The 27,329-nt window shown below is 36.2% G+C and overlaps 2 protein-coding genes across 4 annotated transcripts in view; both read left to right on the top strand.

Annotated features, from left to right (window-relative positions):
* uba6 (ubiquitin like modifier activating enzyme 6) overlaps positions 1-4,254 on the top strand; it is a 38,283-nt gene extending 34,029 nt beyond the window's left edge. The window contains exons 32-33 of the mRNA XM_056460447.1: positions 1,771-1,865; positions 1,991-4,254. Coding sequence (XP_056316422.1) covers positions 1,771-1,865; positions 1,991-2,141 — 246 coding nt within the window. The 3' untranslated portion in view covers positions 2,142-4,254. The remainder of the gene's footprint in view (positions 1-1,770; positions 1,866-1,990) is intronic.
* Positions 4,255-11,139: 6,885 nt separating this feature from the next.
* Positions 11,140-27,329, top strand: part of apbb2b (amyloid beta (A4) precursor protein-binding, family B, member 2b) — a 106,253-nt gene continuing 90,063 nt past the window's right edge. For all 3 annotated transcript variants that reach the window (XM_056460433.1, XM_056460426.1, XM_056460417.1), the window contains exon 1: positions 11,140-11,199. The gene's annotated coding sequence lies outside the window, so the exon portion shown is untranslated. The remainder of the gene's footprint in view (positions 11,200-27,329) is intronic.

Genomic DNA, 27,329 nt, shown 5'->3' with positions numbered 1-27,329 from the left:
ATTAAGAGTGTTTACTTGCTGAAATTTGTATTCAAATCTGTTATTTGTATTGTGTAAAGTATATTTGTATGGTTTTATGCATGTTATGTATATTGAAAAGGGGGAAAGTAATAAATCGTTGTATGAATGCTGTAATGTTTAAATAATTTTCCGTTTAAAATGCGTGAATGTCATGTGACCATCAGGAAGAACACAGCATCTCATTTCTCAGAGGAAGTGTTCTTCTCTGTTTTCGTTGTCTTCTGAGTTCGTTCTTCCGAGGTAACTTGGCAAGAACAGTCTTCATGAGAATGCAAGTGTGTTCTCTGCATTCTTGGAATTGAGAAACAGCCTAAGCCTTGTGTCTCACACACAGAAATAAATCTATGGCTTGATGTGGGACAAATTTAGCAGTGCCCTAAATACCGAACAATACTTTTTTTCCTCAGTTTGAAATAAATATACAATAAAATACAATTTACATATTTTTAAAAAAATTGTGGTTGTTGATTGTGGTTGCAAAATTTCAGCAATTTTATAAAACTCAAATAAAAAGTTTACTTTACATTTACATTTACATTCAAAGTTTTGGGATTAGTATGGTTTATAATTTTAAAAAATTGCTCATTTTATTCTGCACGATTCACTGTTAGTTGATTTTTTTTTTTTTCGGTTTCAATAAAAAAATCCAGAAAATAATATATTAAGGAAATATTAAGTAATATAATAAATGTTTGACTACTAAATCAGCATTTTAGAATACATTTTGAAGTAAATACATTTTAAAATATGTTAAAATGGAAAGGATTTCTGTGTGGAGTTTGCATCTTCTCCCCGTGTTGCCGTGGGTTTCCTCCAGGTGCTCCAGTTTCCCCCACAAGAGTGTATGAGTGATTCCCAGTGTTGGGTTGCGGGTGGAAGGGCATTCGCTGCGTTAAAACATGCTGGATAAGTTGGTGGTTCATTCAGCTGTGGCGACCCCTGATTAATAAAGGGACTAAGCTAAAAAGAAAATAAATTAATGAATATTATTATTAATGGTAATACTAATAAAAGGAATAATGGCTGGAGTGATAATTTCATTTGAAACTACATACAATAAGTAATAAATAAATATTTAATAAATAAATATTGACCGTTTCTTTTACATTTAATAAATGCCACCTTTATGAACAATAATGTTATTTAAATTATGAAATAAAGTTAATTAAAAAAAAAAATCTGACTCCAAACTTTTGACCGGTAGTGTATATATTAAGGAAATACTAAGAAACACAAAAGGTATCAGCATTGATAAGAATAATAATCAATATTTGACCACTAATTCAGCATTTTATAATACATTTTGAAGTATCATATGACTGTAGACTTAAGTAATGACTGTTAAAAATTCATCTTGAATATCCCTGAAATAAACCTTAACATATGTTCAAATAGAAATGTTTTTACAATCATATTTGGTTCTGTAATATTTCCCAGTATCACTATTTTTGACAATTTTTCATTTAATAAATTGTAATAAAAGTGCAAGATGCTACTTTTAGAAACCAGTAAAAATTATTTATTAGCCCCACAATTTGCTAAATTTTGGTAGTTCACTATTTTTTCTGTTTTTGTTTGTTTGTTTGTTTGTTTGTTTGTTTGTTTAACCAGTGGCATCCTAAAATTTTTATTATTTTTAAAAATCTTTAATAATTTATTAACACTTGTGTCTATATTATGTTGGTATTTGCTAGGAATTCAATATTGTTTTGCACACTGCACAGCAATAAAGTTTTTGCTTCATTACAGGAGAAATATGGGATTGAGCCCATTATGGTTGTCCATGGAGTGAAGATGCTGTATGTGCCAGTTATGCCAGGCCACAACAAAAGGCTCAAACTAACGTAAGGCCCAACAGAAAAATAAAAAATACAAATTGAAAAAAAATGATTGCATACTTCAGCCTCTAATTCAAAATGTAATGTACTGCATTTTTCTAACAATCTCCCTCTTTCTCCTCTCCTTACAGAATGCATAAACTGATCAAACCTTCATCAGGAAGGAAATATGTTGACCTGACCGTATCGTTTGCCCCTGAGGTGGATGGTGATGAAGATCTGCCCGGTCCTCCAGTGCGATATTACTTCAGTCGAGAAAACGAAAGCGGCGAGACAGCCTGACACACACACACAAACACAAAACTCAACAAACACACAAACACTCTTCTCTCTTGCCCTGTGGACCACAAGTGAAGTAGCACTTGATCAGACTCAGTGTACATAGTAAATTTTTGTTTTCTACTGGTTTATTATTTTATTGCACAGCATTGCCTGTGCAGATGCCTTAAGATAATTCTATTGTACTTCAATGTGGCAACAATGACTAATATTAACGCTCTTAAGAGTAAAACAAAAAGAAAGTGTTTACACGACTTTCCCCAGGGCTTAAAGGAACACTCCATTTTTTTTGGAAACAGGCTCATTTTATAAGTCACCCAGAGGTAAACAGTTTTATAATTTTTAATCTATTCAGCTTATCTGACAGGAGCCATTTTAGCTTAGCTTAGCATAAATCATTTAATCAGATTAGACCATTAGCATCTCACTTCAAAATGACCGAAGACTTTTGATAATTTTGCTATTTAAAGCTTGACACTTTTGTTACATCGTGTACTAAGATTGACGGAAAATAAAAAGTTGAGATTTTCTAGGCTGATATGGCCAGGAACTATACTCTCATTCATCCATAACAATCAAGGAACTTTGATGCCATACCATGGCTCCAACAGGCACAATGATATTACACAACACCTAAAATTAGATACTAGGTAACTATGTAACAGCGCTGCATAATATTGTTGTGCCTGCTTCAGCCATGGTACGGCAGCAAAGATCCTTGAATGTTACTCATGAATGAGAGTATTTGTCCATGCCTAGAACATACCAACTTTTCATTTTTTGCCAGTCTTATTACACAATGAATCTAGATCAGGGGTGTCCAAACTCGGTCCTGGAGGGCCGATGTCCTGCTGAGTTTAGCTCCAACTTGCTTCAAGACACTGGCCAGGAAGTTTTTAGTATATACAATAAAAGCTTGATTAGCTGGTTCAGGTGTGTTTGATTAGGGTTGGAGCTAAACTCTCCAGGACACCAGCCCTCTAGGACCGAATTTGGACATTCCTGAACTAGAGAGTCAAGCTTTAAATATCAAAAAAACTCTTTTTTGATATTTTTTTGAGTGATGTGCTAATGGTCTAATCTGATTCAATGATTTATGCTAAGCTAAGCTAAAAGTGCACCTGCCAAAGAGATGTAGATTGGCAGAATTTATTAAAAAATTGTCTAAAATGTCTAGGTGACTTCTAAAATGAGTCTATGTCTACAAGAAAAAAACGTGGAGTGTTCTTTAATATTGTTAGTCTAAAAGTCAATAGAGGGCTTGTAAGAGACGAGGATTTATCATGAATAAGCGGTTATTTATTTGCACATATTTTGGGAGGATTTTGAGGTTTGAGAGGTTGTCAGTCACTGTAAGCAACATAAACACCAAAGATTTTGCTTCTGGTTTCAAATATTCATCACCGGCTTTCAGCAGCTCTTCACGAATGGTTTCCCCTGAATGAGGCTGTCAGGTCTTTTGTGATCTTAGCTGTCAGTGAAGACAGACGAGGTAAAGAATATCACCTCTCTTGTTACGCCTACAATGATGGTCATAATTCATTATTACCACTAGAGGGTGCTATAAGTAACAGTATCGCTTTCTCATCTGCTACTATCCACTGTTTTAACGGGTTAAGTACATGAACGTCAAGGAGGAGAATCTGAATGATAAATTCTACATAACTCATCTCCCATATGTCAGTGTATATTCATATCACAATTCCAATCTGCATGTGGACACAATTAACAGGTTTTTCACAAGTTTCACGTTGCATTTGTAGTCTTGTTAAATGTCATTGAGTCGTCCTAAAGTGTCCTTTAGGCAGTTGGCTGTTGCTTAGCACACTCGTTATTGGCAGCACTAATTAGAAATCACAGCTAACCGGATAATGTGGTTTGAGCTTACAGTGGAGATGTTTGAAAGCATAATGAAGAGGAAAAATAGAGAAAGGTTTCTGATTTGATCCCTTTAAAATGACCTTCAGTTGCACAGACTTCCCTCTAATGATGTCCTACTGTTTATATGATATCTGATGATACCTACAGGAGATAAATCAGTGATTGGAACACGCATAATGTCATTGTGACTAAAGTAAACTACAAGAGTCCCAATAAATCAAAAATTCAAATCAAATCTCATTGTTTACATTCTTTTGTTTAATCGTTTTTTCACTCATTCTTCCAATGAACTCTTTAACTAAAGTATAGTTTAGTCTGGGCGTCACGGTGGCGCAGTGGGTAGCACAATCGCCTTACAGTAATAAGGTCTCTGGTTCGAGCCCCAGCTGGGTCAGTTGGCATTTCTGTGTGGAGTTTGCATGTTCCTGTGGGTGCTCCGGTTTCCCCCACAGTCCAAAGACATGTGGTATAGGTGAACTGAATAAGCTTAATTGGCTGTAGTGTATGTGTGTGAATGCAAGAGTGTATGGGTGATTCCCAGAGCTGGGTTGCTGCTGGAAGGGCAACATATGCTGGATAAGTTGGCAGTTAATTCCAATGTGGCAACCCGTTTAATAAAGGGACTAAGCCAAATAGATAATGAATGTATGAATAGTTTAGTCCTCTGAATTGTTTTAGGTTAATTTAACTGATTACAATATAGCAGGTTTAGTTAAATTGTAATATATGAATTAAACATTTATCCAAAATACAAACAAATGTATTAATCTGTTAATATGATTAAAAATAACATTTAAAAAAGCATCTATATTTATCTTATAAAATAGACTATTGAGAAACTAGAACATGGTGTTCAACTAAATAAAAGGCCAATGCTTGTAGTTACCTTGTTTTACAGTGCGGAAGCTCTTTTCTGTGATTGTTTTATGACTTCCTATTCATTTGCATATTGGTAACTGATTGTGAGAAGGCCAGTGAATGATCAAACTGCTTGCTCTAAAGCCTTGTGTTTATGACAATGCATTCAAATTGAAATAATACAATAAAAAACACTGATTTTCATCATCAAGCAGCATAATGAGCTGGATTTTTCGCAGCTGAAAATCAATGAATAGGCATTGGACGATCACCTGTTTCAAGGTTTACCGCTGTTTGGAAAAAGTCAAGGTTTTAAAACTTTTCTGTTTTACCAATCCTTAGGTATATGTAGGTTTTTTAATATGTTTTTCACAACTATTTTATTTTGTTTTTTAGGGCACTAGTATCTCCAGCAGAAAATAAACACCTACACCAAAAACTACTGGTCCAAAATATTTTAAATGTTTCTTAGAATAAAATATATATTTTTCCCTCCAGACATTCAGACAGAACTTATTTTGGAGCAGTAATCACAATACTGTAAAACTGATATTTTTATCCAACGTTATCATACCATCAGAATCTTGAAGTGAATAAGCCTGGAAGTCTCAACACAGTTTGGTTACAATGGCCGTGCCAGCTCATAAGAATTTTTTTTATATATATTTTATTAGGTGGTGAAAATCTATAATTTATCATAGTTTTGTCATTCAAACCTTTAGGTTACTAGATCATTTTCATCTAGGGATATGCAGGCTAAAACTATAAGACGAAATATAAGAAGAAATTATAAACATTACTGTCCAAACATTTAAGTTAGAAAGGTTTTTAAATTCAATATCAAGATATTTATTCAGAAAGGATGTGTTAAACTATTTTTTCTAAAAAGTGATTTTCATTTGTTTATTGTTTGTCGAGCAAAAATGATTGACATTGAAGAATAGTAGTGGCTACTTACGAATCATATTTACCGTTACAGGAATACATTTAGCTGTTTTTACTTAAATATAGCCTTGTATGGCATACAAGAATTAAAATATACTGATTGCAAACACTACAAGGGCATAGATTCGCTCTTGACATTGGTGGGGACATACATCCCTAAAGTGCATGCATTGCGTAAATTGTTTTTGTGCTTTTAAAAACATGAATAAAGTACTTAATAATATAAAATAAACAATTAATAATACAAATAATGAATAATGAATCACGTTCCATGCTGCAAAAATACATGATTTTACTGCAATCTGGCTTTGAGGAGGTATGTAGAGAAATTTAGAGAGGCGTGTGACGCAATTTAACAGTTTTGTCCCGATTATTGTTTTTCATAATCATGGAGGCCAAAATCCAAACTGAATTTCACTTTTAGAAATAAAGGTACGCGATCTGTCACTAGGAGGTACCTTTTCGAAAGGTAGAAATTTGTAGCTAAAAGGTCCATATTAATACCTCAAGGGTACATATTAGTGTCTAAAAAGTGCAAAAGTGTTCCTCTTAAAATTTGTAGGTACTAATATATACTTTTGAGGTACCAATATGAACCCTTTAAGTACAAATGTGTACATTTTTAAAAGGTACCACCCCAGTGACATCTCACATACCTTTATTTCTGAAAGTGTTTGATTAATTGCACAGCTTTAGTTAATAGTTGTATAGTGAACCTATAGCAAACTTTACTTTAACCTTTTGTGCACAAGTAGGCTACTTAGGGTTAATGGAGCATTATTTTATTTTGAAGTAGAAAAAATGTCAGTAATTGGTAGATATTGGTGGGGACACGTCTTCTCCGTCCACTCCATGACTAGAACAGTGGTGTACATTTAGGTGATTTAAAGGGGTAGTTCACTCCAAAATTTTAACTATGAGGGTTTTTTTTGTTGTTGTTGTATATATTATATAAATAATATATTCTGAAGAAAGTCAGAAACCCAAAGCCACTGACATGCATAGTAGGAAAAAATACTAAGTTGATGGCTACCTGTTTACGAAGTACCTCAATTTATTCATTTGTAATAATTCAATAATATCTTAATTTTGTTCAGCTTAAGAAAAAAAATTCAGACAGGTTTGGAACAGCGGGCAGAGGAGTAAATTATGACAGAATTTAAATTATGGGTGAATGATCTCTTGAAGTTCACAATCTCTGTTTGATTCCCTTTGTTCCACTCACCATGAAATACAGCTCTCTCTCTCTGCTCTTGGCATGGTGCTACTTTGAGGAGTGGATTCTGACCTCTGGGTCACTTGGGACAGCATGTCTGAGCGTGTGCTTTCAGGACACATATGCCTTCTGTTGTTTTTGCGGATTCTTCATGCAACGCCTTCAAAACATTCTCTTGCATGGAATAGGTTGAACCAATATTCTCCCTACAACCAAAAACAAGCACAAAGTAAAGGTGTGAACTAAGTCAAACTCTAAACCTGTTTCAAAAAGATACAGTTCTGATGTAAAACACAAATACACTAGTTCAGACCGAGAAGGGAGGAGGCCTGAGGAATTCAATTTACCCCGGAGTGTCAAATGAACTGCCTGCTCTAGTCTGTTGGGTCAGAGATCAGACCAAAAGTCTGCACCCTCCCCCATCCCACACACGCACACACACACACACACACACAGTCAAAGACATTGAAGAGCACAGATGGTTAATGGCTATCTTGTTTAACATGCATAGCTACAAGTTTCTCGTTCTCCTCCTGAGGAAAATGATGTAACGGTGTAATATAAGAGTCTAGACACTAGACAGCTGCTAGTTCCCTAACCCTCATCTAATTTTTGCTCAAATCCACTTATTAATTAGTCAGATCTACTGCATACTAAATTAATTTAACTAAAAATCTTATTACAGCTTTTCACAAATGCTATATAAATCGATTTAAAAGGATAGTAGTTCATTAACACAAATAAAAACTGTTGTTTACTAACTATCAGGTTAGATGGTGATTTTTTTTTTAATTCTTCAGTAGAACATCAAGAAGATTTTTAGCTGAAACTGGTCCGTGGTGAAAGAAGTCAATGGCAGAATAAAAAAACAGACAAAACAAAAACCTCATGGCTCTTTGACACAGGGACGGATTTAGTGATTTGAGAGCCCTAAGCAATTTCAGCCATGGGGCCCAAAAGTTTGTACATTAATTTATTCCTAACCGATTCCTTTTTTTTTTTTCTTATATCAACTTTAAATCTCCTTTTCTATATTTTGTCTCAATGCAAATAAAAATAATTACAACATGTAAAGCATCTTGTGAAACTTATTAAATGATTTGATTTCCTAAAATGAATTCACAACTAAAATAATATATTAATCATTTTTTATAGTTTTAATTAAATATTTTTAATTATGTTTTTAAAACTAAATCTTTACTTTGTATAACAAATGGAAAAAATTATAGTATAGGAGTACAATAACTGCTTTTGGTTTGTGACCTTGAATTTTTAGAATCAAAGTTTAGAAATATATATATCTATAAACACTACAACAAAAATATTCTTTTTTGTAAACAAAGAGTGTCAGTTTTACGTGCAAGTTTGTCTGTGCAAATGTCATTGAGTAAACGCGCTCAACCTATCAAACACGCAACTTTGCCTCAACATAGCGACCTTCCTACAAAGTTGTGGCCTACCAACCTTGCAAAAGGTTGAGGATTCTACGTTGTTGCTGAAGGTTGTTACAACGATGTCATAATGCTGCCATTTAAACATCATGAGGGCCGTTGCTTTAGGTTGTGTTTAAGTGGCGTGGATGAGCACTGTACATTTACTCGTCACAACTGAATTAGTTTAAATTTCAACAGACAGTTGGCCGTCTCGTTCATCAACGACCGAGGAGTCGTGAGTATTGCTTTATTTCTTCTTGCTAAATAAGATGTGAATATTCAAACAAACCTAAGATTTCCGTTTCAATGAGGCAACAATCTGTCCCAACATTACACACACACACACAGACAAAATAATCCATATTTAAATTAATACGAGCGAGTAACACCGTTTGTAGACGCTGTGTTGGACAGGCCGATTGTCACACTTTGACACATAAGTTAACTAAATTTTGTTTTGCCTTATGTTTTTATTTTCTTTTTCTTTTTTACTCTAATCACCAAGATCTCAGAAGAAAAAAAAACTAAACTATTATTAGGTAGGTTAAGTAAATGTCATGTTTGAATTATCGCTTTCAAGTAACTGAGGTGTCCGTGTGGGAGACATTCGCTCCAGTTGATTCCTGCCTTATTTGAGCACGGCTCTCTCTCTCATTGAGCAAACTTTTGGTCGTGCTGACTCTTCTCTCCGGGAATGTGTTTCCTGTGCTCCGCTGGCCGATTGGTCCGCGGCCTTCCGGAGAGACGCGGATTGGAAGGATGACTGCGCTCGACATCTGGAAGGGAGGGGAGTAGTGATGGGAAGTCCGATTCATTTCTTTGAAACGATTCTTTCGAACAATTTGAGCAGGTTTAAACGATTCAGCAGATCTTTTACGTCAGGTAATAGTGTGAAGTTATATGTGGAAGTATATATGTCCAAAGCATTTATAAAAGTAGCCTATTGCATCGACGTGCTACTTTTCTCTTCACTTAGAAGAAAAATACCTACTTGTTTTGGTATTGATCCGCTGCGTAAAACATGCTGGATAAATTGCCAGTTTATTCCACTGTGGCGACCTCTGATTAATAAAGGTACAAAGCCGAAAAGAAAATGAATGAATGAATTTTGGTATTGTGTTTATTGCAATTAATTTGCATTTGTTTGTATTTATTATTTGTATTTAGCCATAAATGTATGTATTTTATTTAACAAAATTAGCTTTTTTCATATCAAGTTTATAATGATTTGATTTCTTCATATTTATTAATAATACTTAAAAATATGTGATCAGTTTCACATTAAATGTAGGTTAGATGCCAAGAAAAAATCCAAGAATCCATTCATAAATTCTCCATTTAGGCTATTCAAAGAACTCATTCATTCATTCATTCATTTTCTTTTCGGCTTAGTCCCTTTACTAATCTAGGGTCACCACAGCTGAATGAACCGCCAACTTATCCAGCATGTTTTTACGCAGCGGATGCCCTTCCAGCCGCAACCCATCTCTGGGAAACATCCATATACTCTCACACTCTACGGACAATTTAGCCTACCCAATTCACCTGTACCGTATGTGTTTGGACTGTGGGGGAAACCGGAGCACCCACGGGAAACCCACGTGAACATAGGGAGAACATGCAAACTCCACACAGAAACGCCAACTGACCAAGCCGAGGCTCGAACCAGCGACCTTCTTGCTGTGAGGCGACAGCACTACCTAGTGCGCCACTGCGTGATGTGATGGCCTGTTAGATTCTTCTATGGTGTAAAATTTACATGGCAATATGATTTTGCTCATTTGAGAAATAAATGTATTATTTTTTCCAAACCTCTGCATTTAGCTACGGATTTGTTTTAGGTAACTTTAAATTACAAATGAAGTTTATAATTATTTAATTGCTATTCCTTTTAAGCATTTTACAAAGGTTATTAAATGTACAAATGTAGGCCAGATAATATATATTGCCAAAAATTTACTGAGAATTTTATGATTTTATGAATTTTTTGGTTCATTCATTATGGCTGTATATTACTTGTTTATAATAGTTCAATCTTTATTAAAATCATTGCTTTTCATAAACAATGTACTGCAATTCCCATGCCATATAGTATATGCGTTATTGTAATGTTTAATTCATTCATTTTCCTTTGGCTTAGTTCCTTTATTCATCAGGGGTCGCCACAGTAGATTGAACCGCCAATTTTCTCTAGCATATGTTTTACACAGTGGATGCCCTTCCAGCTGCAACCCAGTACTGGGAATCACCCATACACACTCATTCACACACACGCCACCGCCAATTTAGTTTATTCAACTCACCTATACCGCAAGTCTTTGGTCTGTTGGGGAAACCCATGGGAACACGAGATTGGGATTCGAACCAGCGACCTTCTTGCTGTGAGGCGACAGTGTTGCTAACCACTGAGCCACTGCGTTGCCGTTATTGTAACGTGCAACACATCAATGCCATAATAAATTATCATCATCAGTCTGAAAAGAGTTTTAGAAATGTTGACAAAATATTCCGATTCTCTACTCTGTCCAAACGAAAATACTCTCCTCCTTAGTTCAGTGAATCAGTAGTGATAGAAGGAACGAATCATTTTTGCTAACCAATTCACTGAAGAGATTCGACTCAAATGAACAACTCGTTCGCGAATCGGACATCGCTAGAGAGGAGGAGAGCGGACGAGAGGTAAACCAGAAAAAGAGGAGGAGAACGGGAGAGGGTGCTGACATCTGAGGTGAGTGATGTATTACGGCAAAATATTAAACCAGAACTTAAGAGCATCTGAATTTGTCATCCGTGACTATTTAATTCGCGCCGTCTGCCACTTGTTTAAGGCGACAAGTTTCAAGGGTTTTGAAATACGAACTTGTGGACGTGCTTCGCCCTAACAGCGATAGCAGAAGGCGGATAGGCGCCTCGGCAGACGGGCTTACAACTAACTGTTCTCAATATTATCCTTACATTCAGTAAGAACGCTCACGCATTGCTACAGCAACATCCACCATACGCCTTGAAACGCTGTAACGATTTTGACGCGCATTTCGTGCTGTTCTGTTGGCTTCAGTTGCGATGGAATGGTGTAAACGGGGGTCGTACGTGTGGTCGCAGCCCTCCTTCTCAATTTCTCCTGACATAACTGTTTGCTTAGGTTTCCCTTTCGATTCGTATCTTTTACATAGAATGTCACTTGAACATTAGGTTGTATAGTGTAATAAGAACCATTTACGAACCATTTATTTGGCCATGGTTATTGGTACGCGCCTCGCCTCTCCCCTCACAGGTTTTATGGCAGGCTCCAGCCCCCTGTTCAAGGCCAGGCCAATGGAAAAGTCAAAGCAGCGGGAATCGATAGTCACACACGACTGAAGCAAACACGCTCGTATGCTCAATTTAAAGCACCAGCATGTGCATTTTATAGAATCGTTATGATTGTGTGTATGTGTGTGCGTGTATCCGTAGGCCCATATATGTGTGCGCGTTGTCGCTGCTGCTGAGGTGCGCGTCGCAGTGGCGAGACTCCAGTCCAGTTTCATGACGCCCGTTCTGCGGCAGGCACCGGCAGCTCCAGCAGCAGACATGCTCACATACGCCGGTCTTTATAACCGTGGAGAAAACTACAATAGCCCGTTATATTGAGTACCAACATAAAACCCTCCACAGCAAAGGCGTTTGCGAGCTCTAGCTGTCGTATATAGTTGTAATGTAAAACGCGCTCTCTGAGAGCAGCTCTGGGAATTGTTATTACTTCAAAGCTCTTTGCCACATTTCTGCAACGCAATATTGGTTTCAGATGAAATGGTAGCGGTGGCTTGTTTGTTTTGTGTTTTGGTTAGTGTGTTTGTAAATTGCAAGAGGTAATTTCCACCGAGTTGCATTCCCAGGCCGTTCTCTTTTATCCACAAGAGATGTGGGGTGCGATTTTGCTTCATGGGTTAGTTTTTCCTCTCATTACTGCACTGTTTATAAGCTCACAGTAGATTGGGAGATGAATTCATAAATATTGTTAACAGTCAGATTTTTTTGAAATTTAGATCAAATTAATGCTGCTTGTACGATTGGGCTATTTCTGTCTCTGTTGTTCAGCAAAAAGTGTGGTATGTAGGTTTGCATCTAATCTTCCAAATACAATAGCAAAGTGATTAGTAAAATTATTTGATATTTATTCCATAATAATATAATATATATAAAATTGTTTTTAATTTAAAAGTATAGCACACCCTAATAAAAACTACTCAGCAGGCACAGGATGTCAACATGACGTCAGTCAATGTTAGGCATGGGATGATAACCATTTTCAAGGTATACTGCGGTTTGGAAAAGTCAAGGTTTTAAAACCGTCAAAATTTTGTGCAATACCGTTCCTAAGGTATGTGTAAGATTTTTTATTTATGTTTTTTTGTTTTGTTCTTTAGGACAACAGTATCTTCAGGAGAAAATGTATCTAAAGATGCTGTTTTAAATAGTAAATAACATTTTTTTGAAACAAATGAAGACGGCAGAAGTCAATAATTCATTTAGCCTGACATTTTTACTGTTCCAAAATATTTTAAATGTTATTAAAAATAAAATATATTGTGTTCAAAAGAGATTTTTTTTTTGTTTTTTACCCAGACATTTAAAAAGAACTTATTTTAGAGCAGTAATCGCAATACCGTGAAACCGAGATATTTTTATCCAAGGTTATCATACCGTCAGAGTCTTATATTGGCCCATGCCTGGTCAATGTCCAACGTCGAACTGAAATTGCATTTTGGTTACTTTCAAACCCAACCTAAAACAGCAAAATATCAACATCTAATGATGTCACAGCTTGATGTTGTGTGGATGTTACCAATATGACGTCTATCAGACGTTGGATTTTGGTTGCCATACCTGATGGAAAAAAAGGCCAGTGGTCATTTTCCAACACAATCTAAAATCAATCAAATATCAACGTCATTTCACATTGTTATTGGATATCAAAATAACATTGTCCTTAGATGCTGGCGACCTAAATCTACCTAATAGTATCGTCTTATGACGTTGTGTGTCTGCTGGATAATTCTGTCATAATTTGTCAATTAAAAAAATCCTTTGAAATTTCTTTTGAAATCAGTTAGTTTTTTCACAGATTTTTTATTAGATTTTATTATTTTTTGTATTTATATATAAACAACATTTGCAAGGTAATATGTATTACAACAGTAATATGAATTTTGCAGTTTAATACAAGTGTTCTAAAAAGATATAATCACTGTATGATACCATTTTTCATTGAGGTTTTTATTCTTATTTAAACGCTGACGAATGCAGCTTAAACACGCATGCTTGATGAACAAGCCTCAAGGTTTGTTTTTCGTGTCAAATTCAAGGCAGTTTTTATATGTGAGTTAAAACTATATAAATATTTATGCATCCTTGAAAGTTTCATTTATGTAGTGATGAGAGAAATAAGAGATATTTGTTGTTTGAGTTTATGTGAGTAATGACAGAGTTTTCATTATGGGATAAACTGATCTTTAACAACATTATGTTGTCAATTTTGGACCAATTTAATAATTTTGCCAGTGGTCTGCAAAGTGGTGCTTTGGAGGAAAATTGACAAAATTCATAGGTGGATTTTTTAGGACTTTGAATATGAACATTTATTCTTCCACATATATTACTTTTTCATTCAAATATTTTAAATATTTGGAAATTATGATATTAATAACAAATACGAATAGGTATTTCATTGTTTATGTTAAAGGTTCATCTCTAAATCTAAGGTTCTAATTATATTCTTTGGCCTTAGTTCCATGGCAACTATAAAGCAAGGTGTTTAATTTTAGATGGATTTTTATCACATGTAAAATTTTTCTCATGAAACAGCCTATACATAAAATTATACAGCTGCCTTTGAATTTTTGGAAAGTGTCTTTTTTTTTGCAAGGGCATGGCAATATCTGCTTTGTAGGCATCAAAGTGAATGCCCAAATGTTGATGTTCTCATGGAAACGTTCAAACTGCCATCAGTTTACATTTGTATTGAATTAGTGATCTATAAATAGTGCAGAGTTTTTGTTTATTTGCAGGTTTAAATAAAAAGATGTTCAACTTTGTTCTCTCAGACTTCAGCAGTTGTTTCAGTAAAAGCTGTAAAATTATTTTAGAACAAGAAGTCACAAAGACCCGAGTGCTGCTGTTATGACGAGTAGGAATTTGGAAACATACCATTTCTTTAAAAATGTGACCATGCATACTGTTTACGTAGCGTCGGAAATCTCAGTGTAAACATTTGTCTTTTTCAATGGTGCTGGATTTTATCCTTTCACTGCTCGTCTGTTTGTTGTGCAACAGCAGCTCAGGGTTTTTTTTTTCACTCTGCTATAGGAATAGTAACAGTATCCTTGTTAGGGATTCAGATTTCTTGTGCTCTGGCTGGGATAAGGTCGCTGTGTCGGGAATGTGAGTCTTCTGGAATGTTTTGCTGAGGGCTGTTGTGGTCATAAAGTCTTTTTTCCAGAGCCGGTGCTCATCAGGGTTCGTTGTATGACGCAATGACAGTTATAACATTCATCATGAGGTTGTATTTCGGTTTACTGCTAGCACTGTGCTATGTCATATTATCCGGTTCTCAGCATGCAGACTGCCAGCCTATGCAGAAACAAGATTTTGTTTGGGTGCAAATGTGCTCGCCATCACAGGATATTTAGACCGGTGCTACTAAGACACTGTTGTAGGTTAAAAGAAATGGATATTTAGGGTAAGTGTTGGCTGCCTCATTGGATGCCTCATGAATTAGCAGTTTTGTTTCTGTAAACATGACGTAAAGATTTTTTCAAATAAAGCAGTACACCATGGACAAGCATCTGTTAAGGTTGCTCTGGGTAACCAAACCACATCATTCATTCACAGAAACACAAATAATGCAGAATTCACTCAAAACAAATAATGCAGAATTTACTCTATATTTAAATAGTGCAGATTAATATTTAGACACTAGTCGGTGTTAGGGTTGTCAAAAGTATTGACTTTGGTACCAATTGGTACTGAACGAAAAAAAAACCCCATTAATTTCCGATTTACATTTGAGCGCTGTTGAACATGTTCTTAAACGCAACTCAATGACCATTGTGTTCATGTCGTCAACAAATAGGACTGAAGTTTGTTGATTTACAACTCTTCACTGCTCTTTATCAAGTACTAGCACAGAAACACAGGCACTGGAGGTTGAAAGTCGTGTCTATCAGCTGATCCATCTATGAGCAGACATACAGTTGAAGTCAGAATTATTAGCCCCCTTTGAATGTTTTTTTCTTTTTTGAATATTTCCTAAATGATGTTTGACAGAGCAAGGAAATTTTCACATTATGTCTAATACTCTTTTTTCTTCTGGAGAAAGTCTTATTTGTTTTATTTCAGCTAGAATAAAAGCAGTTTTAAATTTTTAAAAAACTATTTTAGGGACAAAATTATTAGCCCCTTTAAGGTATTTTTTTCTATTGTCTACAGAACGAACCATCATTATACAATAACTTGCCTAATTACCCTAACCTGCCTAGTTAACCTAATTAACCTAGTTAAGCCTTTAAATGTCACTTCAAGCTGTAGAGAAGTGTCTTGAAAAAGATCCAGTAAAATATTATTTATTTTCCATATGGCAAAGATAAAATAAATCAGTTATTAGAGATGAGTTATTAAAACTATTATGTTCAGAAATGTGTTGAAAAAAACTTCTCTCCATTAAACAAAAATGGGGTAAAATTAAACAGGGTGGCAAACAATTCAGGGGGGCTAATAATTCTGACTTCAACTGTAAAGTATCTGCTGAGAGATCAGCTGATAGACACAGCTTTCAAACACTTTCAAATAGCAATGACCTTCAGAGCCAATCACAGTTATTTCTGTTGCACACGTGAGCACAATGGTAGTGTTTAAGGACATGCTCAACTGTCCTAATTAAGATTTCCTAACTGGATTTTACTATTCTGTGTTTTTCACATAGGCTCAACAAATTAGTAATTTACCACTTTAACACCATGTCTTAACTACTCACATTGAGACACTGTGATGAAACGATGAAAGCCTAATATTTTACAAATAGTTTCTACAGTCACAGGTCACTTTATTAGACACTTTATTACACCTGTCCAACTGCTCGTTAACACAAATTTCTAATCAGCCGATCACATGGCAGCAACTCCATGTAGGCATGGTCAAGACGATCTGCTGCAGTTCAAACCGAGCATCAGAATAGGGAAGAAAGTTGACTTTGAACATGGCATGGTTGTTGGTGCCAGATGGGCTGATCTGAGTATGTCAGAAAATGCTGATCTACTGGGATTTTCATGCACAACCATCTCTAGGGTTTACAGAGAATGGTCTGAAAAAGAGAAAGTATCCAGTGAGAGGCAGTTCTGTGGGTACAAATGCCTTGATGCCAGAGGTCAAAGAAAAATGGCCAGACTGGTTCCAGCTGATAGAAAGACAACAGTAACTCAAAAATCTACTTGTTACAACTGAGGTATGCAGAAGAGCATCTCTGAACGCACAACACTTCTAACCTTGAGGTGGATGGGCTACATAAGCAGAAGACCACACCGAGTGCCACTCCTGTCAGCTAAAAACAGGAAACTGAGGCTACAATTTGCACCAGCTCACCAAAATTGGACAATAGAAGATTGGAAAAACGTTGCCTGTTCTGATGAGTCTCAATTTCTGCTGCCATATTCAGATGGTAGGGCTACAATTTGGCGTGAATAACATGAAAGCATGGATCCACCCTGCCGTGTATCAGGGGTTCAGGCTGCTGCTGGTGGTGTAATGGTGTGGGGGATATTTTTTTGGCACACTTTGGGCCTATTAGTACCAATTGAGCATCGTGTTAATGCCACAGTCTTCCTGAGTATTGTTGCTGACCATGTCCATAACCACAGTGTGCCCATCTTCTGATGGCTACTTCCAGCAAGATAACTCGCCATGTAATAAAGTGTGAATCATCTTAGACTGGTTTCTTAACAATAAGTTCACTGTACTTAATGGCCTCCACAGTCACCAGATCTCAATCCAATAGAGCAAATTTGGGATGTGGTGGAAAGGGAGATTCACAACATGGATGTGCAGACGACAAATCTGCTAAACGGATCTGCTAAATGATACTATCATGTTATTAAGGCAGTTCTGAAGGTAAGTAAGGTGTACTTAATAAAGTGGCCGTGAGTGTATTTCTGCAACATTGTGACTGGACAACAGCATAAACTACTATAACAATCATCACCTCAGATGCTGAATATGTATTTTATTCAGTATTAAATGTTATCAATGTGAGTTTAAAAACAATTTTACCCTACATGTATAGCCATACTGAAAGCACCATTACAAAGTTTACCTAAGATCTTGAAAATAAAATAATTAGCAAACATCAGAAATATGACTAATTAACAGATATTAGTCACTCAGAATGTACTTTTAATAATTGTAAGGGTGCAATGCTCATTAAATAGATTATAAACCTGTCCATGTCACTGAGAGTGCTTTGCACTATCCTGTGCTTCAGATTATCTGTAGTATTTAAATGTTTCTGTAATGTAGCTTCTGGAGCGGACAGCCAATCTGCTTGTCACTGGAATATTGTGTAGTTGCATGTTGTTAGGATATGGTGTTAGTTATTATTAATCCTGGTGATATTTTGTAACAAGAAGATTAAAAGGATTCCGAATTTAAAACAAGCTAAAGATTTATTAACTATAATTGTATTTACATTAATGTGCGATTCTCGCCCATTTTACGAACTGAGGGGCAAATTCTTTTCTGTTGGCACAGATGCTGTACATGGAGCTTAACTTGTGTTAAACCCGGAACATTCCTTCATGCAGCAGCTGCTGTCATTTTCATACTGCTCCATCTGCAAGTTTCAGTTTTTTTTAGACACATTGCAAAATTAAAATCCATCTACCTTTTTCATTTTCTTTTTCAGATTTTCATTTACTCCTCCACTATTTTTAATTGTCCCACCACAAACCAAACAAATAATGAAAAAAGTACACGTTTTGAATGTGCTACAAAAATTGCTTCATTTTCTGTAATTACACATCTGTTGTATTTGCTGTAATTTGCTTGTTTTGATTACTTAATAGCTGGAAATGACACAGCTGTTACCGCCATTATTACCGCACTTTGATTGGTCTGTAATTGTTTCATTTTTAAATCATTTACATTTTGCAGCTCAGTAGCCTTATATTTGTTTGTCTTTAACCAGCATTTAAATCCAGAGTTAACAATGTTTATATTCTTGTTATTTTATCTAAATGTAAATATCAGATGAGACAGTATGTTTTTAAATCATTTTCTTCCACACATTATTTTTACATTTCTCAACACCTTTCTATATATTTTTCACACACACACACGCACACGCACACGCACTTCTCCAGCAGTAGAAATGTTACTCTGTCAGTGGATTGGTAACCTTCTTCATACAGGATCTGGTGTCATTGTTACAGCGCCTGTGTGGTTTTTTTAGGTAAGTGATGTGATGTCACTGCTAATAGCAGCGTCCTCTGGGCACACACACACACACACACACACACACACACTCTCTCTCTCTCTCTCTTTATGTGTGTGTTGTTTTATATTCCAGCAGGCTGCTGCACTGTGTCTCTGTCTCCCTCTTTAAGGGTCTGGACTTGCTGACTGAGGAAAAAGTGAGTCAGAGGGGGATAGAGAGAGAAAGAGAGAGAGAGACTGCAGCTGATGGCTTAGAGGGGTGTGTGCCTGCACCCCTGTAGTACATCTGCAGTGTTGGGTTATTGCTCTCTTATATTGTTTTACAGGAAGGTGCTTTTACTGCAGGCGTTCTGAAGTCTTCATTATTATGGGAATTGAATGAAGGCTGTAGATGTAAATAAATTTACTTGCTACTTTACTTTTGTGAAGTTAAAGTACCTAGAGGGTACTTTGAAACAACATAATTTTGCTCAGATTAAACATTTAGGAGGTAGATTAGTTTTTAGCGGACAAACCTCACAGCAGTTTGATAAGGATGGTTAGTCAGAAGCAGTTTGGCTCTCATTTGATTGCGCCATTGTTGTGACACAGATTGTTTTGCATTTGTAGTTTGTTAGAAAAGTTTGATGCATGCTAAAATTATATTTATTTTTGTATTTATTTTTTAAACAATTTTACATTTTGGCAGAATGGTGACGAGTTTATATTGACTGGAATAATCTCTGTAGCAAGCAGTATGAGGCAGGTGGGTCAAATTTTAATAAGGGACACCCTCCCTGACCACACACATCGGTCTTGGGTCCCGCAGAGGGATGATATGAGAATGTGAGAGAGGAGCAGGCCTCAGCTATTTGTTTATGCTTATGCAGAAGTCATCAGCGAGGGGCTGCTATTACTTCATTTTGCTGTTTGTTTATTTTATAAGTAAAGTTTGTTTTCATTGTTCCCTCCTCTGTGGGCTTTAGTTTGTTACAATTATGTTTTCATGCAGTCTAAATAAATGGCTACATAGTACACTCTCAGAAATAAAGGTATGCGAGCTGTCACTGGTGTGGTACCTTTTCAAAAGGTACACATTTGTATTAAAATGTCCATATTTGAACCTCAAAAGTACATATTAGTACCTAAAAATTTTAAGAGGAACACTTTTGTACTTTTTAGGTACTAATATGTACCCTTGAGGTATTAATATGGACTTTTAGGGTACAAATTTGTATCTTTTGAAAATGTACCACCCCAGTGACAGATCGTGTACCTTTATTTCTGAGAGTGTAGGCCTCAATGATGACCTGGATAGGCAAGTGGTAATGTTTTTTACTTGCTCCACCAAAAAAAAAAAGTTATTTCTTAGACACATATTTAAAATATTGTGTCAAAACAAGTCAAATATAGTTTTCTTACCTACACTTTTCATTCAACATAACCTCTCTTTAAAACATTTTTAAAAAATAGTCATGTAAGTGTATGCACAACAGTCTGTACAGATTGAAGGTTCTAGATCTCAAGTTAACTACATAAATTGAGAGAACTTGTGTTAATGGAGTTGTGTTAAGTAAAGTTTTATAAACTAATTTCGCGAGGAACACATGATATGATTGATCGTGGCTGGCCTCTCATCTGTAATCAGCAATAATCCAATCAGATTGATTACAATAAATAGACAGAATTCGCCCTACTATCTTATCTTTGTTTTGGAAGAATCCCTCCTTCCACCCTATCTCCTCCTTTCCCTCCCTTTACCAGGGGGACCTCTTGAGACCTACCTGATCTCGGACCCCCTTATATGCTTATTGACTAGGCGGGAGCCCTGGGCTAAATTATGTCCAAGCTCCAAGCAGTGTCATTAAACAGTACTTGGGTTTTACTGGTATGGATTGTCAGTGGTCTTGATCAGAAAATAGATCTGCTCATGAAGAAACAGGAGCCTGTAAGCGTCGCACTGTGCACGCATGATCATCCTCTCATTGTTGGGCTCAGTATGTTTTCACCTGCTTGCTTTTGCTTGCGAGAACACCGGTAGCCTATTTTGGTCAGTCGTGCTGCTTCTCAATTTGTAAGATCACATTTGCATGCATTTATTGACACTGATTGTGCCACGGACAATCCTCTCTGGTGCCTCGAGCATTTCTCATGCTGGCCCTGGACCATATTCTTGAGCTCTGTTTTGTTTTATAAGTCAAGTGAGGTATGACTTTACTGCTTGCTTTTTTTCTACAAATTGTAAATGTTTATATTTGTACAAATTTCACACCAGTTTACCAATTACAAGGCTGTCTGGGGTTGCATTTACATGCTGGTGTGTGTAACACTACACTACACAATAAACCAGTGACAGGGTTACACATTGAATGAGAAGTGCTAGTACTATAGGAAATATGTTTGTGAGTCAGGAGTTTTCACACTGGATTTATTGGTAATCGGTGGCCTCTATGAAGCTTGCAATCCAGCTTGTCTGTGAGCTGATTTGCAGTGAAAAAGAAAAAATATGAAGGAGAGATTTGTTGCCCGCAGAAGCCACGCTTGCTGACATTCTGTTGCTGGTCTATGACTCCTCTCCCTTATGTCTTGCCTTCTCGTTGGCTGTAGGTCATGGTCGATGTAATGTCCTGTCAAAACACACATTTTTTTCACACTGCAGGGTTACAGACAGGTCCAGATATGTAGCTTTTCTCTGATAACATTAATGATAATACACATTGTGATTTTTTTGGATTTTCAGACTTTGTTAAAAGGGTGGTCAAAAATAGGCCTGCACGATTCTGGCTAAAATGAGAATCACAATCTTTTTTACTTAAAAACAAAATCACGATTTTCTCAGGATTCTGTAGATGTAAAATAAAGGTTAATATGAGTAGGCTATTATTATTGTTTATTGTCAAACATATGGTAAAACGACAATAATTATATTATTAGGCCTATGTGTAGCTCTACTGTTGGTTAAAAAACAAATTTTTGTATAGACTTGGAATGGTGGACTTGATCAGACTTGTATGTAAATATGTCCTGCTTCTTAATTCACAGTAAAGTGATGACATCAGAATATAATTATTCATAATTCGAAAGTTGAACAATTATGTTTGATACATATGCTTGCAATCTGTTATTGACAACATTATTAGACCATTTATTCACTGGTAAAATCAGACATTTGTCATTATCAGATTCCCTCTTGCATTAGATTCAACATTATACAGGCTAGAGTAGTGACCCAGTAATCATTTATTCTCATGCACTTTGTGTTCGCTATGAAAGAAAAAAACCTATCAAATGCTTGTTGTAAACATAACTGTAAATTCAATATGATCATTTAAATGATGTGTGCGTCGGTTTCACTTTCACTTCTGAGTGCGGCTCATGGCTGCCGTCACTGTGAGAAATAACACACACACATGCAAATCATACTTCCTGCGTGGCTCCCAAAGGATCGCTCTGTGCATCAAACTGAACGTTATTTACAACTTTATTACCCATTATTTACAGCCTATACAGGTTCTGATCACTAAAGTAGGCATCATTTTCGGCCATGCACGTCCTCTCTGTAATAAACAAAGAGCTCGTGGTCAGCTCACGTGTGATTTCGAGGCCACAAATACATCATTACATTTGGACAGAAATGACATTACAAGACTAAATGACATTTTTGGGAGAATTATACCTTATAAATACAGTATTTGACACTTTTAACACCATTTGGAGGTGTCCATGTTGCTGTAAAGACAAGGCACTGACCTTGAAAATATAATTGGTTGAATCGCAGAAAAGCTAAATCAAGATCGCATGTTGGGTAGAATCGAGATCGCAATCTTTTTTGGATTAATCATGCAGCCTTTGTCCAGAGTGTATTTTTAAGGCTCGGTTGTGTTTATAAGATGCAAATAAATGTGTGCTCATGCTTCATTTGTAAAAAATCACGTTATTTTGTATGTATCTTATTTTGGTTATATACAGCTACTCAGCAAACATGAAAACAACTGTCATATTTCCTAGTACCTCCGAAAGCCCACACTTAGGAGGCTCTGATTGGTCAGCTAACATAATGTGCTGTGATTTTAGCTTTTTCTGCTATAACAATACAGCGCCTCTGGCCACGCCCTGTTGCTGCGCAGGGTGTATACGCATGGCGTATGCGCGTAACCTGAAGCGTTTGTGATCTCACTAGCCCGGATGTGTTTTATTGTAGTCCCCAAACTTTGTTCGCTGTAGGCTTTGCTTAACTAACTCTGTAAAAGCCAGTGTCTCCCTTTGCATTGAACTTTGAGCGTATTACATTCAGATATGTTGTTTATGTTCACACAGCTACATTACACATCAACTAAAGTTTAAAATTTGATATCATAGTGGACCATACCTTTAATGCATGATTTTTCATTAAGGGCTATAAGCATTGATTTACCTCTCATTTGGACATTTAGCAGGGATTTCTGCAAAACTGTCAGCAAGTGAAACTAGTGCAAGATGTATACAAAGTACAAAGTTACTTTTCTAATCAGTTAAATAACTCAGTAAAAGCTCAGAGTCTGGATGATTCTCTGCGTATAATTTAAAGTCAGTGTGAAATCAAAATGTACAATGTTTATTTTGTAATACACCTTGTTGTTATATAGCTGTGCAAGGCTTAATCCAATGAAAAGGGTGTTTGATAATCTTCAAAGTAGGGCTTGGCGATTTGGCCTAATATCAAAATCTCGATTAATTGAACATTTTAACTCGATTACGATTAATAAACGATTATTTTATTTATTGATTTTTTTTTTGCCTTCATAGTTCTCTGCTAAGTTTTGTACAGTAAATATGGTCATATATTACAAGTGAGAGATTTTGAATGAAGTGTGGGTTACTTGTTTTTAAAATAACTGAAGGAAACACACAAAATCTACTATCTATGATTATTTATTGAACATCAGCGTTGAACAACTGAAATGAAAACATTAAAACAGTCAATTTTTTTCTTATGAAAAAGTGAAAATAGATAACTTGCCCTATAAGGGAATTATTTGCTAAAAGAAAGCCCTGCCCCTACTCAATATTCCGATTCAGTTGGAAGAACATCAACATACGTAAATAAAGGTCTCAGCATTAATCTGCTAATTTACAAGTGAGTCTTTTCAAGTGACCCATTATAGAGAACCAATTGTTAAAGGTGCTGTATGTAAGTTTTTGACTCTTCTAAAGCATGAAAATACCATAATATGTTTGCAGATATTTAAGAAACATGCTAAGTGAACATATTTGTTTATCTAAAAAACAATACTGAAGTCAGATATTCTGCTTTGAAACTTTTTTTTCCATTCTGGAATGCTTTCTCTGTTTTGGGTCTTTTAACCTGCCCAATGCCAGTTTAGCCAATTATATTTCAGCACCCCGCGTGGCCTTGCTGGAAAACCGCGTATTTCATTCATTCAGTCAGAAAGTTTCTGAAAGCATGCATCCGGTGGACAGTAGCACATTCAGTTCCACATGAGGTTATTAATTAGCAAATGATATGAATCATAAGAGCGTAAACATTAGGTGAGCAGGTTACATTGTAACCGCGTGTCCTAACACCACGCTTCGTGACGAGATACGCAGTGATGAGCAACTTGGCTGTTTGCACCAGACGAAATATAACAGAAATTTAAATACAGCCATTCAGAAGCACAGACTATGCATTAACTCACGAAATGGTAAGGTTTATAATCTATTTAATACATATAAACCCACTTTAACATTATTAAACTTACATGCTGAATCACATGTTTAGTTCTAAAGTTCAATTTCAAACGGTTTATTTTATTTCCAAGATCTGAGGTGAACTATCTGCTTCTGCTTTCAGTATATGTCCAGCTGTAAGAAATAGAAGCCTAATATATATATATATATATATATATATATATATATATATATATATATATATATATATATATATATATATATATATATATATATATATATATATATATCTAATATATCAATTTGAGGTGTTGGTTAGGACAAAAACTCCTTTTAATATGAACATCGGGTGTCGTTGCTTTTATTTAGATTATAACATGGTTTAAATAACTCGCTGCTGTCCTCAATCTGGCAACCTGCGCTTCAAATGGCGTTTGTTTGCGAAGAAAAAACTTTTTAGCAAACGTGAACAAACCACATGAATATCTACTCAAACATTTCCCAACTGGTGTCAGTGGTGGGTAGACTTTAATTTACTGATGCATATTTGAAAAAATGTATTTATCTGAACCGTTTTAGACTAAATATTGCCTCTGGCTTTTCTCTGGAATTTTTCTGTCCAGCTGCTGCAACATTTTGCATAAAATCAATTTGGTGCTCTGTGCTATAAAAGCAGGACTACTACACACAGTATGATGAACCATTGTAATAAACTATTGACCGAGTTATAATGCGATTCATAAACTAAATGTACCCTTTTAAAGTTGTTTATTTGTCCTTTCTGCACAATCAATGTTCACCTTATGGTATTTGCGTTTGCTGAATTAAAGTTTGGATGGTGTCAGAGAGAAGAAACTGTGGCGACAGACTCCCTCTGATCCTCAAATAACAATCTAAATAAAGATTAGGACAGAAAATCGGCTTAAAATTTGTCTAGCGGGACTCTGGCCTTAGACTAACTTTGGAACAGCGAGGAGGGAGCAGCCAGACTCATCTTTCATCCTTAAACAGTCCAGATTTCCACAGAAGGGGGTGTAAAATCATGCCACAATCCCACCGTCATTTTTAATGCGCGTGTAAGATTATCACACTCCTCTCATCTGACCAACAGTTGCCTTGGGCTTGACTCAGGATTATGAAAGTGCTGTTTCATTCCCGCTGTGTGCGTATGTGTGTATCCCGACGCCTGTTTTCTATCCCAGCCTAACAATAGGAGGCTTGTAGTGTTATTTCTCGTTCCCTATTCCCTTCATCTCTCTCTCTCTCTCTCTCTCTCTCTTTCTTTCTTTCTTTCTTTCTTTCTCTGTGTTGCTGTTGGAAGCAGACAGCCATGTGCTCTGTTTTCATAAAGAAAAACACATGGTCAAAAATATATTGACTTCTTTGGTGTACGTTTGAATTTGCTTGGCCTTAAATAAAAACGCTGATTTACCTGACAATTAATTTCACAGCCCCCTTTGACATGAAAGGTCACATTTATTGACAAGCCTGACATCACTTCCTTTTTCCTGTGGATGTTTTGACAGAGCCTGAGTACACACTCTCTCACTCACTCACTCACATTCCTCAGTGTGTTTGCTCAGAGTGATTGTGTGTTGGCATGTTGGTTGAGAGTCGGCCAGGCTTATGTTTCTTCATGCTTTTCTGAGAAAAGCAAACATTCTTATTCTGTTTTCCTGAATGAATTTGTATGTTATTCTGTCTGCCTCTCCTTGCCCGACCTTCGTCTGTGCTGAAATTGTACTCTACCGAAATGAAATCATGTCAGGCAGGCCTGTCTGGCTCAGAGATGTGAAGCGCTGCACATCAGCCTTCCAGAAAGTTCCTTCGCTTATTCAATCTTCTCCCTTCTATGAACCCCGTCATCGTCCATCTTGTTTATTTGTTTTTTTTTGACAGAGTGATGAGGTGAGATGCGGGTTACATATGCACATGAAAGTAAATCTGCATTTCCAATATTTCTTAGCTGCTGCGTGTATATATGTTTTGTCAAGGCTGTCAGATCCAGATGGTAATTTTTATGCTAATTTTCATGCCTCGAAGCAGTGCGCTCTTAAACCTGACAGGTCCAAAGGTGTGAGTGTATGTGCGTCTGTTTCTCATCGGTCATGTCGGCTGCTGTAAATTCATATTCACATTTCACAAGCCAGAAGCGGATCACTGACTTATCAAGATGTTTTATTAATGTGCTGTGCTCTGGGTGGTTTTCCAGGGTGACGCTACATGGTTGATACAGTGCTCTAATTGTTTGCTGTGGCCATTTATCCATCAAACATGGATTTCTTTCAATTATGAATCCTTAGTATCTAGCTGTGGTGGGCAATGGCATTGTTTAGCAATGTCAAAGACCCGATTCATCTAATTCAGACTTGGATTGAGGACTAAGTCAAATTCTTCCAGTCTCCCACCTTGACTAATCTACCACTGTAAAATTACATACAGTTGAAGTCAGAATTATTAACCCCCCTGAATTATTAGCCCCCCTGTTTATTTTTCTCCCCCAATTTCTGTATAACGGAGAGAAGATTTTATCAACACATTTCTAAGCATAATAGATTTAATAACTCATTTCTAATAACTGATGTATTTTATCTTTGCCATGATGACAGTAAATAATATTTGACTAGATATTTTTCAAGACACTTCTATACAGCTTAAAGTGACATTTAAAGGCTTAACTAGGTTAATTAGGTTAACTAGGCAGGTTTGGGTAATTAGGCAAGTTATTGTATAACGATGGTTTGTAGA

This window comes from Danio aesculapii, chromosome 1 (genome assembly GCF_903798145.1).
Source record: "Danio aesculapii chromosome 1, fDanAes4.1, whole genome shotgun sequence".
NCBI lineage: Eukaryota > Metazoa > Chordata > Actinopteri > Cypriniformes > Danionidae > Danio > Danio aesculapii.
Note: the sequence above shows the minus strand (reverse complement) of the source record. Positions and strands in the feature narration are given on the sequence as shown.